The sequence below is a fragment of the Meleagris gallopavo genome, chromosome 1, assembly GCF_000146605.3.
Source record: "Meleagris gallopavo isolate NT-WF06-2002-E0010 breed Aviagen turkey brand Nicholas breeding stock chromosome 1, Turkey_5.1, whole genome shotgun sequence".
NCBI lineage: Eukaryota > Metazoa > Chordata > Aves > Galliformes > Phasianidae > Meleagris > Meleagris gallopavo.
In genome coordinates, this window is record NC_015011.2 from 105,838,541 (window position 1) to 105,857,468 (window position 18,928).

At 38.0% G+C, this 18,928-nt stretch overlaps 1 protein-coding gene across 2 annotated transcripts in view; it reads right to left on the bottom strand.

Moving 5' to 3' along the window:
* The window catches only part of DSCAM (DS cell adhesion molecule), a 177,763-nt gene that overhangs the window by 73,528 nt on the left and 85,307 nt on the right, over positions 1-18,928 (bottom strand). For both annotated transcript variants that reach the window (XM_031556926.1, XM_010723842.3), the window contains 5 exons: positions 18,416-18,486; positions 12,613-12,853; positions 10,766-10,912; positions 8,917-9,072; positions 868-1,001 (listed from right to left, as the gene is read on the bottom strand). In XM_031556926.1, the coding sequence (XP_031412786.1) occupies positions 868-1,001; positions 8,917-9,072; positions 10,766-10,912; positions 12,613-12,853; positions 18,416-18,486 (749 nt within the window). The remainder of the gene's footprint in view (positions 1-867; positions 1,002-8,916; positions 9,073-10,765; positions 10,913-12,612; positions 12,854-18,415; positions 18,487-18,928) is intronic.

Here is an 18,928-nt window from a genome sequence, read left to right on the forward strand (position 1 = left end):
TGTTCACTGCATCCCCTGAGAAGTGCTTGCTCCCTGCTCTGATCAGACCCCCAGCATGATGGAAAAATTCGCGGCCACTTTACACTTGAAGTGTATAGCCAAGAGACATTTGTTTGCATGGCTACAATTATTAAATTAATAGAGTTAGGAACCAGCAGTCCCAAAGCATGAATGAAGTGACAATCTCCAGCCCTTAGGTTCAGAAAGTGGCCAATAAGACCTGCTTACAACAGGATGTGAAAGTTCTAGCTTAATCATCAGTGGACACGTAGTTTTGTCCCATCTCTCCTCAAGTAACTGCAAAATTAGTTCACTTGCTAGTTAAAAGGAACAATTCTCCTTTTACTTAAAGATAACTGGGTTCTCTTGTGACTTGTAGAGAGAAAAAAATACCTGATCATCAATTCAGTTTTTCTCGCTGCATTCTCAGAAAGTAATAGCATGTAAACCCAGAGTGAGCAAATACTCCTGGCACAAATCAGCTCACTCACAAGCAAATACATTGTTCACAAGCCATTATGCTCTTTCACACAAGAATACTCAAGCCAAAAAGGGAAGTAACATGAAAACACAACTCAGGTTAGGCAATTAGGTACATAAATATACATTTCCAGCCATAATAGGGCTGATCGTAGGTTTGAAACATTTTCTAAGTCACTGTTCTGCAATATATTTTGTGTACTGCAAAAGTCAATAGGTGAGAAAAAACATAACCAGCCCTCAATCACTCCCTTAGCCCCAGAATCCCCTTTTAATCTTTGTTAAAGGAAACGAAACAAATTATGAGCAGCACTGGGCACCTGCCAACACACATTTTTAGTTCTGCAGGTCAGTATAGCCCTTTTATGGTTGTGGTGTGGGACTCACCGTGGGGTAGGGGTGTGAGCAGAACACGGTGTATTTCCGGATGATGCCGTTGAGCTTGAGGGGAGGGAGCCAGGACACGAAGACGGTGGAGGCTGAAGATGCAGCTGCTTTAACGCCAGCAGGAGGACCTGGAACTGGAGAGAAAAGCTGTGTTAAGGGCGGCCCAGTGGGGCGTGTTGCTTTGATAACCATGATCCTGTGGACCAATGTGGACACCCTGTATTAGGGAACAGCCTGCATGCTGGGGGAGAGGGTTTGAAGGTGTGTTCACATCACTAGGGAGGGAAGCCTCAATGAACTTCAGAGGGACCCAAAGTAACACTGCCACTGCTGGTTAAACTTCTGTGACACACCATTCCCAGTCTGCATACATGAAACTTTGTGTGCTTGCAGCCTGGAAGGCCAGCAGTGGTATCCTGCATCAGAAGAGGGGTGGCCAGCAGGGAGAGGGAGGTGATTGTCCCCCTTTGCTCTGCCCTCATGAGACCCCATATGGAGTACTGTGTCTAGCCCTGGGGCCCCCAGCACAAGGAGTGGAGCTGTTGGAATGAGTACAGAGGAGGCTACAATAAGGATCAGAGGGCTGGAGCACCTCTCCTAGGTAGAAAGGCTGAGGTAGCTGGGCTTGTGCAGCCTGGAGAAGAGAGGGCTCTGGGGAGACCTCACTGTGGCCTTCCACTGCTTGAGAGGAGCTTACAATCAGAAGGGAGACCTATTTTTTACACAGGCAGATAGTGATAGTTAAAAGGGAAATGGCTTTAAAAGGGGAAATGGGGGAAATGGCTTTATACTAAAAGTGGAGAGATTTAGGTTAGGTGTTGGGGAAATTCTTCATCCAGAGGGTAGTGAAGCTCTGGCACAGCTGCCCAGAGAAGCTGTGGTGCCCCATTCCTGAAGGCGCTCAAGGCCAGGCTGCATGGGGCCCTGGGCAGCCTGAGCTGGTGGAGGGCAGCCCTGCCCATGGGATGGGTGGGCTTTGAGGCCCCTTCCAACCTCAACCATTCCATGATTCTTTAATAACTACCTTGGTTGCAGCCACTGAAAACTGCCAAATCATGTATTACTGTAAATGTTAGCTCCGTTTTGAAGACATAACTCATGCCAAATGATTATTCACTGTATCAATAATATGTATTTGAACACTTTAATGGCTACATACAGTAGAGCTGTGAATTTAATGAAGAGGAGAGCAAACGAGCTCTAGTGCTGTGCAATTAGTACTGTCTGATGAGACCCAGGCATACCTAGTCATATGATGTGTCAGCAGCTTCCTACCCCAGACTTGCCCCCAGCAGCTCTGACCTGTATCTGGCACTGCACTACATGCACACATTCATTTTTCTAATTAGCTATCTGTGTAAGCTATTGAAAACTGTTAAAAAAAAGAGTAAAAAATGCTTCTCTAAAATTGAATGGAAAACACTCAGGCTAGGAAATGAAAAAATCTTGATACATCATCTTGACTCTTTGCATACTTGTACTTTGAGAAAGATTTCAAATTTATGTGCATGTTCATTTTCAAGCTCATGTTACACTGTATAATATTCTCTAGATTTGCTCCTATAATAATGTGAAAATAAAGCTCCTGCATGCTAAATATGCATTAAGTATCATATATATGTAATCTTGTACTTAATCAAAGCAGTAAGAGTAGAATAAAGTTTCCTGGAAAAAGAAGTTTGAACAGGAAAATATTTAAAAATAACATTAAATCCATCAAAATAAATAACTTACAAGATATTTTTAATATTGCATGTGCAGAATATTCATGTTAAATTATTAAAATAGATATGTTATATTGGAAATAACTGCATGGCTTATTAAAGATGAAACAACACATTTGTATGGATTCTGTTTTCTGCTGAAATTTTGGATTTCAAATTTTTTGTCTAACTTCAAGTAAAACTACCAAAATATTAGAATTTCCAGTAAATTAACACTTCCAGAGCTTGATCAGCTTTCTTTACATTAACAGAAAACATTTGTTGTGTATTACAGATGGACAAAATCTTTCCCAGCAAGCAGATTTTCATAGGTGGACCCTTAATCTTGGCTCTCCAAGTTTAAATGAATACAAAAATTTGCTTATAAAGAAAAGCCTGACTGCCTGAGACCTTAGCTGTTTAGATAACTGCTTTGGATTTTAAAAAGCATATAAAGAAACCTTCAATTTTATATCTATATACGTACAAATGGAAGATGCAGCAAAACTGATAGATAAGCATCACTCAGTGCAACATTTCTGAATATGCCCTTTCGATTTATAATGTTTTGAGAAAGCTAATAAGGCATCAAGTGAAAATGCCATGATTATAATTGCATGCAAACCCAGCCGCTTGCTGCAAAGGGGCTAATTCTGCTAGCAGTTCTATCCAATGCAGAGTAAATATTGATGCTTGACAGCATTCAACTTGCTATTTGTACCCAGCTCATTAGAAATGCTATTTGCTCCTGCTGCTGAAGAATGAAAGCTAGCTCTCCAGGGTAATTAATTAACCCACAGGGGGATTCCTTTACAGTTAGTAATGTTTTCTGGAAATCACTGCAAATAGATGTATAAGGTTCAAGTAATTTATTGTTAAACTAGGGTATGATCTATAGGGACACATTCAGATGGTAATTGGTCATAGCTGTCAACTGTTTGGAATTCATCTCGAATTTTCTAGTCATTGGGCACGCATGGAAAACATGACTTGACACTGGACAGTATTTCTGTTTGGTATACAGACCAGTAGAAGGGGAGGTTAGAAAGAACTCAAGAAGTTATATAGTCAAATTTCTGAACCTTTTCTAATCTAAGGACCCTTCTTGGATCAGAGGCTGGAATCAGGTAACAGTTTTGGCAGTGTTTCCAAAATTATTCAAAATGTTCAATTATTAATCTTCTTCCTGTTACACTGCTTAACTTTGCCAGGTTGTATGTGTGGAAAAGACAGTGTGTGGGGCAACACATACATTTCATTGGCAAGAATTCTGCAGGGTATCATTTGATTCAGGTCCTTTCTAACATAAGCCATTCTATGATATCTTAAAGATCCCCACTGACCTTGTCCAGAGGATAAAGTCATTTTCCTGCTCATTCACTAGACTAAGCAATATTATTATGAGTTAATATGGCATTTGCTGAAACATTTGTTTCTAAACATTGTTCCTTTCATATCTGAAGAAGTTGTTCAGGAGGAGTGTGGTATCTACTGCATTTTGGTGAGGAAAGATAAGTCTTATTATGTTAACTTGAGCTATTTCTCTTGTTGCTTTTGCATCCTGTAGCCTTGTTACCTTCAGCCATGCTGAGACACCAGCACAAAGAGATGTCCATGGATGTTTATTTGGAACACTGATCCCCACAGATCCCAGCAAAGACAAGCTAAATGTATGCTATAGCACAGATTCTTCTTCCTGTGGTCACCAGGTGTAAAACAGTGGTAAGAAGCTGAAGAAAAAACAGGGTAGAGCACAGAGAAGCAGAGAACTGCTTCCAGCCAACTTTGCCAGCTTTGAGGGAGTAGATTTGGCATTTGATTTAAAATCAAAGATAGCCTCATGCTCCAGCTAACAAGGCTTTCAGAGTCACAGAAATAGCATGCAGCTTTCATGTAGACGAGAACATTTTGTATTCTTGACACTGCAAGTGAAATGCAAACATAGAGAAAGCAATTATCCTGACATGACTAGTCCAGGGAACTGCATTTAGATGTGCAGGATAATGGGGAGGAGCTCCAGGAACATTCTATTCCCTTTTTCATAAGCAGTTAAATTATCACCGTTTTTCTTCACAGTACTGAATAGCAGGGAGGCAAGTGCTGTGCATTTAGGAGTAATGTAACCATTATATCAGAAAAATGAACATGGCTCCCTAAGAGATTTCTAATTCCACACCATACAAAACTGCCCTAAGAACTATTATATTTATGAAAAACAAAACTAAATAAAATCCTTATTACTTCCAGTAGTCCTATACTAATGTACATATTCCATCTAAAATTTCAATTTATGCTCGCTGAAATACATTCACAGATGTTGTCCAAACCCCCTTCCCTCTGAACTGGCCTCTATTAATTAGATAATTCCTACCAAATTCAGACAGTTCCACATTTGGGAATGGGAAGCATTTAATATTTTCTACTTTCTTTTGTTAGTCAAAAAGATAAAATCAGAGACCTCTGAAAATTACTAAATAAAGTAAAATAATGTATTACGGGTACATTATTGACAAATTTACAACACAGTGTCCAGACGTAAGCCATATAAGCCTCTGCAGGACAGAGGTGAATTACACAGCAACTCCTATCACCAGTGGGTAGAGACTATGCAGAGTTGAGCAATGAGCATGCTTTGTTTGGATTTATGCTCAGTCCATTAAGAAAAAATATGGAACTTCATCAGACAGCATCTGTACATCCACCCCTGTCACACCAATCGCCAAGAATATAATGTCCAGAGAGAGAGAGGAGGGGGGAGGGGAATCTACCTGGATTCAGGCAGAATTGAGCCTCAATTACATGAACGGATTTAGTGTTCTCCTCCCCATGGAACAGGCTCCCCAGAGGAGCAGTGGCCATGGTCCCAAGCTGACAGAGTTCAAGAAGCATCTGGACAACGGTCTCAGACATATGGTGTGATTTTTGGGTTGTCCTACGTGGAGCTGGGAGTTGGATTTGATGATCCTTGTGGGTCCATTCCAATGCAGGATATTCAGTGATTCCTCCTGCATCACATAAACCCCAGAAGCAACGTCTGCTGGGCACCAAGTGACAAGCAGCCATTCCAGGCCTAATTGCCAACTACAGGAAGCTTTCCCTGAGAGCTGTGTCCTCTGTTCATCCCTTCTGCCCAAGGTTGGAGTGTTTCAGTTTGCTGAGGTGCTACATGAAGCATCCAGCTTATATGGAGAACAAACACATTTTCTTGAATATGGTTTTATAATATCATATTTGCAACACAGAAACAGAGAAATTTCATTGTTCCCCATTGCTACTGAGTAGGGTAGCTTTTGAGGCCATACTTTATACAGTGTGAGGAAGAGAATTTGAAGAAACTTCAATTTTAAATGATGTAATAAAATGAGTCCTTGGGTGAAGAAGAAAACCAGCTTGTTAAAAACTCTGTGCAAAGTAGAAAGGGCAAGGGACAAAAACACAATTAGTTCTTAAAAAAATAGGCATTTCTGCTTCACTTCTATTTCCGCCAAGGGGAACTTCAAGAGAAATGACAACACCATCACGACTGAAAATGAGACAAAAGCAAAAATATGATCACATTGAGAGGATAGCTCATTCCCTACTATTTGCTAGAACTATTCCCATTTCATAAGCTGATCAGCGGTGGTGTCTGACCCCTGGTGTCTAAAATAAGTACAAAATGTTACAAGAAATCGAAGCTTCAATTCATTTCATTCAGGCTGACTGCTTTACTCCCTGGGATACTCTTATTTTGCCACACTGGAGATTTCAGACCTGCAAAAGAAATTCCGGCCTGATGTCTCTAAACCAAACAGCAGCAGAGAAGTGACAGGAGGCTACGATCTGACTTTCAAAAGCAGCAAGGGATCATGCTGCACCATCGATTTTACAAAGAAAAGTTTCCTCTAATCCAAAAGAAATGAAAAAAGGAAAAGAAATCAATGCTGTGATAAGGTCTTGTAGTAATAATGATATGGAAGGCTTGGCAGACACTTAAAAATACCTCAGAATTACAGATTTTTATTAGAGGACAATGGAATATCTTAGGTCACAATTTTAACGAAAGGAGGACTGGGAGTAGAAATATAATATTGCTAGATCTAAACTCTGTTAAGATTACAATTATTTGTATTCGTCCTGCTGAGATTATGCTCAAAAAAAACTTCAGAGTAGAATCTTTTGGATGCTTTGAAATTAGCCCTACTCCTTTACAGGAGTCTCTTTTCCTTAGAATATTACAGACGAAATTCCTGAGGGTCAAGGAATCTACTGGATACTTACAGATGGCAATATGAATGCTCTTTTTCCATTTAACTTCCATAGCCTTAAGGATGCTTAAATGTGGTACTTGAGTTTGAGCTTAATTTTCATGGCAGCCGCTTGTGTATTCCACTTTAGACTTTTATTGCTCTTAATAAAAAAATTGTCAAGCTGAAGCAAAACATGAAATGACTGCGTTTTTTAGCAACACCTTTCAGTTTAGTTTTTCTGGACAAAAGATTTAATGAGTGGAATCACTGTGAGGCAACACAAAACATCAGAAAAGTTTAGTCATACTGCCTCAGGGTGAATTACTGCTGAACAGCCCTGTCGTTTCATCGCCAGAGGGATTAAAGATATGAGCCATTGCACAGCAGCCAAACATAGGCAGATGACATGTGCTTCCCAGATCTCAGGGCCTGTCTGATCTCAGAAACAGAGAGAGCAAAAGAGCCACCAAGATTTAGGGAAAAGCAAACTAGACAGAAGAGAGTTAAGAAAAATAAAAAATAAAAATAAAAAACAAAAAATGTGGATCTTCTATGATTTCTGGAGTGTTTTAAACTGGAAACAGATAGGATGGAAAAGGTCAGGGAACAACAGCCACAGCAACCCTTCCAATAAAAAGTACTTTTATAAAGCAGGAAGTCATCCATTGGTCTCCCTGGTCAGAAAAGGAGAGGGAAGTTTTCAACATCCTTTTTAGCAGTGGAAATTGTATTATCTTAGAATAACCCAAGTTGGAATGGACTTACAAGGATCAAGAAGTCCAGCTCCTGGCTCCACACAGGACCACCCGACATCAAACCTTATGTCTGAGAGCACTGTCCAGATGGTCCCTGAACTCCGTCATTTGGGGCCATGCCCACAGCCCTGGGCAGCCCGTTCCATGCCCACAGCCCCCTGGTGCAGCCCCTTTCCCTAATCCCCAGCTGCCCCTCCCCTGACACCGCTCCATGCTGTTCCCTTGGGCCCTGGTGCTGTGCAATATTGAGGAGCTGTATGCCACCATGAGGCCTCCCCTCAGCCTCCTCTGCTCTGGACTTCAGCCACTAGTCGTATGTCTTCCCTCTAAAACCTTCACCATCACTGTTATTTTTTGAGACAAGCTTAATAAACATCAGTGATGGCTGCAGTGCTCTTTAGTGCAGGGGGCTGGTCTCAGCCCGAAGTCAGAAAAAATTAAAACATTAAAACACCCTTCTGTTGTTCCAGATAAGAGACAGAGATACTGCAGGCACCGATTCTGTCATCTGTTCAGTTTCTAAAGCTGGAGAACTTCATACAGAGCCCAGATGTTATCCACATTCAAGCAAGTTTTGGTGGCTAATGGTTCCCCTTAATTTTTTTTAACTCAAAAGGAACCAATACAGGGGCCTGTGACTTCCCTTCTATTTATACCTTGAAATGCCAATCCAAGGGCCAGAGGTTATTTCTACTGTTGGGCTTTTAAAGGATTTCTGGAAGTGTGTCTCAGTTTGAGATGTAAGGCAACAGGACCAGCAGGCCAGTTCAACACATAAAGCAGCAATCTGCAATGCTGTTCAAAGATGGAGGCCTAAATTTCCTCACATGGATTGTACTAAGTATGTTGAAACAGAACAAGGAGAAAATAAGCAAATTCATAGCATGATAAAAAAGTTCAGAAGTCCAAATTTTTACACTACAGTGTAACCCTAACCCTAATCCTAACCCTAACCTTTTGTTTTATATCGAAGAAAACCTTTTTAGAGGTTTTTCAGTTATATAAGAACATCCCAGAAATAGTCATTTCTTCTTTCCCCCTTTTCAATCATTTTGAATTAACTCAAAAGCACTCAAAATTCTCCTGTTAGATCCTGGGGTATTTGAAAACAAAAGTAAAGATAAACCTATTCAGATCATGAGAATTATCTACAAACTTCTGGCTAATCTGAACTGGAGTCCTGGAAAATCTCAGACTGTTTTCAAAGATGTGGGTGCACACTGCTCTCTGTGTGTTGCTAACTCAAGATTTTCAGACAGAAAACTCACTCTGACTGTTTGTATACAATATTTGCACTACTTTAAAAGCTTGAGGCATACAAGCCTCTTGTAGAAGCGAGAATGGAAAAGCTTTACTCCTTACCATCTTCTTTAGTGCGGGTGAAAATTTGTTCACTTCTCACTCCATCTCCAGCTCGCGTGAAAGCCAGCACCTGAATGCTGTAGTTGGTGTATTTTTCCAGACCATCAAGCTCCAGAGATGGCTGTGTAGTTGTGACATTCCTTATTTCTCCTAGCTCTACAGGATAAGAAGGAAATGAGTTATTGGCAAGGTCAGTCTTTTCCCAGCTATTGATACCTACTGTGGATATCTTGAAGATTAAAAAGATAAAGTAATTCTTTATTATTACAAAATAGCAATGGATTATAAGAAATTAAACTAAATTCCTTTGTATTTGGATTTATTACAGTTCAAAGCAGACTCATTTTTGGCTTCAAACTCATTCTTTTTAAATACAGAGAATAGAATTTAATATTTCTAATTACAAAATATTTCAGACAGAACATATGAGAATAAATTATTTTAAAATACAACCTAAAGCAAAAATGAGCCAATTATTTTATAAAGGGTTTCCATTTTTGAGAAAAACAAACAAACAAAAAAAGCCTCTTCATTTTAAAATATGAATCAAGTGCTTCTACAAAGCACTTGATGGCAGTAATACCAGCTAGCAATAGGTTTAAACATAGTAAAACCAGATTTACTTGCAGAAAGATGATGCACTTTATATGTATTGTTTTTTCAACAAGCTAAGAACTATAATCCATATGGCAAAAAAAGCTTAGGACATATTTAGGGCAGAAAATAAAGCTGAGAAAAAAAAGATGAAAATTCAGTTTTAAGCACTGCATGAACATCATCTTTTTTTCATCATGCTGTAAGACATCATGTAGGAGCTTAGACATGCACTGATAATATTCACACAGGAACTGATCCACATACTACAGTCATCACTGAACATTTAGTTTTAAGTCAGTCACGTCTACATTTTTATGCATGATTTTAATATATTTTTCATTTTTAACTTCAAATAAACAAAGGAATTGGTGGCTCATTTCTGACATTGCCAGAAGTAGGAATGGGCCCTGGAGTTATACTTCCACTCCGATTTTCCCTTGTCATACTAACAGAGGTCAGGATTTACAAGATAACTGTATATTAGAATGAACTGTGATTCTGATGGATGAACACAAAAGAAGGAAGACAGGTCATTGCCCTAGAGCTGCAAAAATTCAGCAGAGCTAATAGGAATAAAGGCATGTGCAACTCAAACCTATTATATAAGAAAGGACCACATGTAGAATTATTGCCATCATGTGATAAATTGCAGATTAATAGGGTATCTCTTTTTTGGTCATTTCACTCATTTTCCACTCAGTGGTTTATTTATTATGCTAATATGCTAATAATGCTAAGAGTACAAAATATAAGCCGAACAGAAGAAGCTGGTATGAAAATAAAAAGCCTTTTTTCCAAAATATTTCCTTCTTTTGTCTTCAACTGTGGTGTTGAAATGTATTGTCAACCAAAAAAAAAAAAAAAAAGTCAATAATGGTCAACTAGAAAACAAAGAGAACTAAAATAAAGTATAAGGTTAGGCAGGTGTTTTCAAAGTTTATATTATTGTTCTTTAATAAAGACCCGCTTGACTATGTAAATGAGATGAAATTTGTTTGAGTTGTTTTAGGTACTTTTCAGGTCTATGGAATGTTGCAGTCCCATGGTGGAAGCCTTCCCAAAGGCCTCTCCAGTCAGCTTTGCAACGCCTGCTACTGTGTTAAAGCTCTAAAGAAGATAGCTTCATTTCACAGGTAGATGATGCTTTCTCTCAGCCAAAGAGTAAAGGAAGTACAATGCTTTCACAACAGAGAATAAATGATATAATTGCTATATATGGCTTGCTACTTAGTGATAGTTCGAATTCTAGTACCTCCATCCAAGAGATTGGCCCAGTAGATAACCCTGAATCCTTGCAGAATCCCATTCAGAGTTTCTTTTGCCAGCGTTGACCAAGAAATAGAAATGGTTTCTGGTGATGTGGCAGTGGCTTGCACATTCCCTGGAGGGCAGCTGGGCACTGAAATAAAATATTCATTATTTTTAACTTGATGAATACAACTCAGTGTTTACCACATGCGTGTATCCAGTTTGAAGAAATGTATACAAAAGAGCTCTCTTCCATACTTGTTAGAAGACTCCCCTTTGGCTACACTTTCAATCTGCATTGCTGTCCCACTACCCATTATTTGTCAGTTTCATACTGTTAAACATGCTAAGCCTTAAGTCTTGCTAGAATCCACATGTTTCTGCAAGTGTAGCTGATGTCCCTGGAATGACTTTTGATATATTCCTTCCTGGCTGACTTGTCTTTTAACAGCAGTTTCTTTTTTGCTGTTATCATTTTATTTTTTTAAATGTTTTTGTGTTAATTGAAATGTGTCCTAGTGATGAAAAATACAGAACATACTTTACAAACAATTAAATTTTTTTTTCAAAGCTCTGTCCCAAATTGCCATCTTTCTGAAAAATCCTAATTGTCTCCTCAAATCAGTATAGAACAGGGGAAGGTAGCAGTCACTTGAAAAAGTATTGGGAAAAATATTAATGGAATATTTTCACTAACATTTAGAAGAAAAAAAAATAAAAATCAGTGAGATATAAAGTATTTTCTGTTTGCTGTTTAGCTTTAGAGCAAGAACTCCAGTATTAGTTTTTGATGCTGCTTTAAAAGCTCATCTTTAATTTTGAAGGTGAGCCAAAACTGAACAAGGACAAAAAAAAAAATATTAAGAAAAACAGATTCTGAAGATAAAAATATTACACATTATAATTCAAAATATGTGTCTGTGTAAGTATACTGCTTTCCGAATCTTGCAGTAATCTGTCTGGGCCTAGAAACATTCAGAGAAAGTGAAAATCACCAGCTTTCCAGGAAGCATATGCCTCAAAGTCTGTAGGTCTCAAGAATTTTCTCAATTTCCCACATATAAAAAGTCAGATTCTTAGCTGGCACTGACTTCAATACAGTGAAAATCTGGCCTATGCCATCTATTAGGATTATGTAGAGTTTGCTTTTGTACTCCCCTAAAATACTGAGCCTCTTTTTGGATATGAAAACATTCTCTTTTTCCACTAGAGGACTCCCTCTCATAGTTTGAGAAGTGCATTTTACACAGTTTGAAAAACATATCTAAATTGTTTCTTAGATTAGAAAGCTTGCATTTTGACTGAAACAATGACTTTATTTTCTTTTTCTCATTAGTCTGGCTATCCTTGAAAATACACACATCTCTGTTTAGGGTGACAAGAGATTACGTAATACAAGGGCTCCTGGTTTTCCAGCAGTTTGATGTGGAAAGAAAACAAAGCCAACAAAATTAACAGTATCACTTCACCTTTCTGAGTTAGATCTCAAAGTGCATAATAAAGCTACGATGAGATCACAAAATTTGCAAATATGTAAACACCAGAGTAATCAGCTTCTTAATGAAAGTTATGGTCTTAGTCAATATTATTCACAACAGGATATATCCCATCAGTACAGTTAGCATTTATTTACCTGAGTGATTCTGCATCAGTTGCAATGATAATTGCACACGGCCAGTGGCTAACCTCCTCCTATTCACCTATCCAGTTGTTTACTATATCTAGCAAGTGCTGAGCCTGGTCTTACATTATTCTGTCTACAATAATCACTAATCAAGCAGCAAATATACAAGGTAAAAAGAAATAAAGAAATCATAATGTGACTCACAACAGCTGTTTGCCAAGACCTACCATCCTCAAGAGTAGTGGTGATGATTTCCTGAGAAGAAGGTCCTATTCCAGCACGGTTACAAGCTTGAACTACCATGCCATATTGTGTGAATTTCTTCAGGTTATTCAGGGTATAAACTTCACTGTCCCCTGTGGTATCAATACTGATGATGTTGAACTGGAAATTGCCACCTGCACTGTATTCCCGATAACCTATCTGGTATCCACGAATAATTCCATTTTGCAAGTGCTTCTTTGGAGCCTAAACAGGATATGAAAAATTACACTTTAAATACATATCTCCAAAGTCAAGTTGGTCCCTTAAAAATTTTGGAATTCACAAGAAGTCAACTTTTTTTTTTTTTTCCCTATTGCAAGCAAGTCTATTTCTAAGCAAAAATTCAAAAATCCTCCTTGCGCATGAAATCAAAGCTTTATACAATTATATATAAATTTGAACATAGGTTGCTTTAACAGTGCATTCCTGGGCTGAAATTAAGACCATTAAATGATCATACAAGGAAAAATCTGAGAAGGAAATATTTCTTAAATAAAATTTAAGTGTATAATGTTTTGTTCTCCTGTCAGATTAATCAAAGTTGACTTGCTAATAGTATATTTGCATTACAGGCATACCATTTCCTACTAACAGTGGTTTTGCCAGAAATCCCTACCATTCACTCACTAAATCTTTAGTAGTGCATTTATTGATCTATTGAAAGCAGTTAGGTATAGTTTATTGAGTCAGATGTATTGGGAAATTTTTATGCTGTGCTCTGAAATATGCTTGTGTTCATTCAGTGTGTATTGTAGAAAGATGACTAGATAATGAGTGCTGAAAGCAATAATGAATTGGAAAGCAGAGATTTGCATAATGAATAGCTAGGAAGACAAGGAGTAAGATATCTGGCTTTCAAAAATATGGACAGTAAAAAAATTGTTAGCCATAATTAGATATAGTAGTTTTCAGTCAAAGTAGAAGATTCCTTGTATCTTAACTAGTGGAAATAATCTGCATTCTGCAGCAAAAATTGTTGTCAGTAAAATAAGGCTTGGCAACTCAGGGAAAAAGACCGTTACTGACAGAAACACCTTTTATGATTTTATTTAATTAGTAGTGGACTAATTTCAGAATGTGATTATGTTCCTGCCTGATATTCCAATGAATATTACATGTAATTAGTACAAACATTTTAAGGTACTGTTTATAATCCATGGACAAAAAGCTCTTTTAAATCCATCAGCCTTCTTCCAAATTCACACCAGATACCACCAAGCTCATCTGTTCCACTGACCCATACAAAAGGTCATGGTGATGCAGCATATCAGAGAGAAACTTTAGATGAGTTTCACTGGCATAGACAGCAATTTCTATTGCTACTATATCCAACTAAATGTACTGAGAAAGTCTCTCTCAAGACTGCTTTTTTCTGTCACAGGACTTGTCTGCTTCAGCATGTTTCTCATCCACTGGAGCAAAGTCTCGCTCGAGCTAATAAAGACAGCACAGAACTTTAATTTTACCCACTACAAACAAATCATCGCTCTGCAAAAATCAGCACCTTCCTCATATTTAAAAGCTATCACTGGATGGATCTGACTGTATTATCTTTCCAGACACTTTACATTCTTCCTTCCTGCTGCTTTCAGAATTTCCCATGTTACTTTAGTTCTTCTGTTACTGATAAGCTCTCTGCATACACGGCGCGTTCTGCTCAGCCATAGGTGATCAAATTAGGACTCAGCATGCAAAAAACTGCAGTTTGGACTTGAATTCCTTCTAAGGCGCACGATAAGGATTAGAATTGCTTTCTCAGAATGTAACAGAATAACTGTTTCATGTTAGAACATTTCTGTTTTGTTGTAAATAAAAAACTTCTTTACCAAGATGTCAGTGCACCATCAGTCTTGAAAAGAAGAGGCAAAAAGGGTGAGCTCACATAATCTAAACATTCCAAATTGACTAAAGGACAATCAGCTTGGACAAGGTAGTGAACAACTCAAATGTCAAAGGTACAAGAGCTTTAAGACAATGTTGCAGGTAACTGTCTCTTTTCTGAATGTGCAAAACTCTGGAGACACCAGTTTAATTATTCCAGGACATCACTTCTCTCCATTAATGTTGGATTCCACCATACCTTGGCAAATTCTCAACAGCTTGCAAAGAATTTCTTGCCTCTAATATTAGCAGGAGCCCGTTGTGGTCTCAAGGTCTAAACCATCTCAGAGTTAAAGGCCACAAATGGAACACTCTCAGGCATTACCATAGGAGATTTTTGAACAAAAGCCATTGCCAAAAACACACTGAACTTGCAAGCAACACATATAAAAATATGCACTGTATCATGAGGAATATTTGTACTGTGAATGGCACCCACTACTTACTGCCACATACAGTACACATTAAGATACTGTGTATTCATACACTATATACTGTAAGGCATGCATTGTACACCAAGAAAAGTGAATGTAGATCTTTTACACAATAAAATAAAGAACTATACAACACATATGCACATATCTTACTGTGAAACAGATGGAACATAATGATAAAATTGAATCATATATTTACTCTGCATTGAAATGTTCTCAGAGCAGGACTAGAGCCAGAACAGCCTTTTCACTGGGAATTCTGCAATTATATACTTTCTCATTTTGAATTGGAATAAAACAGGAAATTTTGAATTTTTTATGAAACATCTTTATAATTGTTTTAGATCAGAGGCTTTTTCTTTAAATAAAATATAAACTTTTTTTTTCTCTTCGAAACATTATACAGTGCAAAAAAAGCTCCAAGTCACTTCAGAGTATTGAAATGTTCTGCCCCACATAAAAATAAAATGCTCCCTTTAATTACTATCTAAGTAATAAGTAAAAAAACCTTCATTTTGGATTTACTCTCTGCACAAATAAATCATGCTTGATATCTACATCTTGTTTATATGCCCATTTTTAGCAAAAACATCAGTGAAACAACATTTGTTCACTGAAAATTGTTCATGGGGAAAAATATCGTTAACTTTATCAGTAGTCATAGAATATTATGAAAAAGTTTCAGATGTTGATCTTCTTTTTCCATAAAATGCAATATATTTAAAATAAAAGACCAATGACTTCTGTTAAGTATGACATTCTGTAAATGTAAACGTGTATACGAATAAAGAAGAGAATGAATATTTCACACGCCTAAACTGAATGGTTTCTTTTACTTAATAAAGTATTACAAGGAAAAATAATGATTATTTTCATACTTTTTCCTAAACGAGAGTTCCTGTTTAATTCTCATTTCCTCTGCATCCTTTTGAACTCCAAAAATACTAGAGTTAAAAAATTCAGTCTGATTTACAACATATGAAGACACACAGATGTGGAATAGAACAGTTCAGTTGGAAGGGCCTTACAGAGAACATCAAATCCAACTGCCTGACCACTTCAGGGCTACCCAAAAGTTAAAGCATACTATTGAGGGCATTGTCCAAATGACTTTTGAACATTGACAGGCATGGGGCATCAAACACCTCTCTAGGAAACCTGTACCGATGTTTGACCGCTCTCAGAGTAAATAAACTTTTTCTAATTCCCACTCTGAACTTCCCCTGGTGTGGCTTTGTGCTATTTGCTTGTGCTCACTGTGTTCACTGGTTACCAGGGAGAAAGGATTAAATACATGGGATTAAACAGACCTATGAAAGCTTGCTTAACTGGAATTTTCTAAAAGGTGGGCTAAAAGAAACATTAGCAGAAGATTAACAGTGGAAGTAAATTGCAGAAATAGAATTTAGTACAGGATAAATGTAATTGATCTACTGTTCTCTTCTTTTGCTGTTACTAACATCATCTTCATTTAGATAAGGTTTGTCAACTTCAAGCATAAGTATGGTTCACAAAGCCTCACAAACTTCCAAATAAAAATGACCAGGCTATTATTTACTGCATCATGAAGACCTGCTAAAAAAGCCAGGATTCAGCAGAACTATAGGACTTCTTTGGGACTGTGTTAAGTAATGGATCAGAAGTGAGCTGCGCAGAACACAATAGCAAAAATTTGAGGAAAGTGAATGGCTTAGTCCTGGCTTGTCATTTCTTAATTAGGGGACAACTGTCATTCAGGAAATAATTCTTCCAGTAAAGGTGGGACTAAGTCAGCACTAATCCTTCAGGAAGGTAGCTCAGTGACTTCACTTTTATCCTCTTTAAGAGCTTCCAAGTCAAGAAAAAGAATTAGAATTTGACTGCTTCCTGTACCACAGAAAAACATAGCACCCATCTGATGAGCTGTCCTATGACCAGATAAAGTAATGATTGTAAATCAAGACAAATAGCTTTCAAGTTGAGCAGGCATAGGCTTGAGAATATAGAATAAAGAATATAATGGACAGAATTTCAGTGCAGAGGCAGTGTTGCCTTTTTCTGTTCATCCTTTCACAATCAGACCTCCAGAGTTTCTGCTGCTTGGAAAACAGCACCTAATGGGGTTCTATGGCATGATGAGACCATACGATTCCCCTGGCTAGAGGACTTACACCAAGAGCAGCTCACTGCCAAAGTACCTCTTGTGCTACTTGACCAGGCACCATTCACTAACAGTCAATGAATTAAAGATCTGCCATCTTGTTCATTTGGCACATGTACTAACATTGTGGTGCTGTCAATGCACAGCCCTGGCTGTGGCGGAACAAGAGGCAGACAGCAGAATTTTGCAAAGCCAGATTTAACACAGAGTGGGTTTATGGGAATAAGACCTTGGAGATTCACAAAAGACTATGTGCTCTTTGCAGTCTGTGTGTACAGTCTCGTAGCACTGTCTGTAGCAAATGCCAAATGTCTAGTCAGCACCTGAACAGTGCATGGTACCACATTCACATGCGATCAAAGTTCTGGGAGCACGAACTCTCCTTTCCTGATGTGGATATGTGTTGCAGGGGTACCAGTCAGCAACAATCAGCTCACACCTTAGACTCATTCTAGTTATGTAAATCCCTCTCCACACTCAGCTCCTGAGACTTGCTGGGGCAATGGAGTATATATTCAATATAGAGCTCATTTCTGTGGTTATTTTGTTATATCAGACACCTGACATTTACAAATCCATCTAGTTCCAAACATGATCCTGAGAACTGTTTACACATAAATCAAATTCTAGCTTCTCTTTTCATGTGCTTCTGCTTTCCAGAAAACACCAAGAAATCAGGGCATTAGATTGTAGCTGAAGTGGTGTGGAAGTAAGAAATTGAACCATATTTTAAGCAATGTTGTTGAAATATAGATGTGAAAACGTTGCTAGTTCTGTGGCTGTCTGCACATATCTACATCTATAAAGTGTAATGGTAAATCTTCAGAATCACAAAGGACATCTATAAATTGCAGTAGTAAACCAGTGTTGCCTATCTTCTGTCGTTGCTTTTGAAAATCTCTTCCAAATTGAACATTAAAAAAGCAAGCAAAGCCTTTCAACTGCCTACTCACACAACCATAAAAGAAGGGGAAAACAATAAAATAAGTTCATGTATAGAAACTCGGGTGTTATAATTGGCTAGATCTGATGGCACTCATGTTTCCTGAATGCTTTAAAAAGGCAAGAAACCATTAAGCATTTATTTTGGTTGTTGAAAATCACTGTACATTCTGCATTACTTCAATATCCTTTTGCTCTGCTGACAGCACTGAACTTTAAATTGTTGTTTTATTTATACCTTTTTAAAGTAAATTATTATGTATCTCTTCACCCATCAAGTAACCCTGTGTCTAGTGATCAGAAGCCTTTGTTTTGCTGGAAAACACAAAAATACTGTCAGAGATTACATTCTCAGTTGTTTATATTTACCTTCCAGGTAACCCTAATGCTCTGTGAAGATATAGGCTCAAGCTGAACATCCTGGGGTGGACCATCAGGAGCTGGAAGGAAAAAAGAGAGATACATCAAGATTGCCTTCATAGCACATGAAATTCTGCACTTCACGTGTTACCATATTAACACAGTAGTATCACAAAGATTTGTACTGTGACAGCATCATACGAAGAAACCGAAGCTGCTGCTTCAATCAAAGAAAACCAGACCTTAGCACTGTAGTCATTTGGGTGCCATCTCCAAACAACAGTAAAATACAACACATACTAAAATGGAGCAACCTGGAAAAAAATTAAGAGTGAAATACAATGACTTTTAATGTCTAGTCACATGGTCATGATTTTACTTCCATTTTGTAGGTAAGCAAGACACATTTTCATGAGTCAGAATGCTGCAGGTGATAGCAAGGCAGCAGAACCTATTTAAAAGCAGGTGTGATAGGAACTTCTCAGTCAGCCTTCATTATTTCACAATTTTCAAAAGACACCC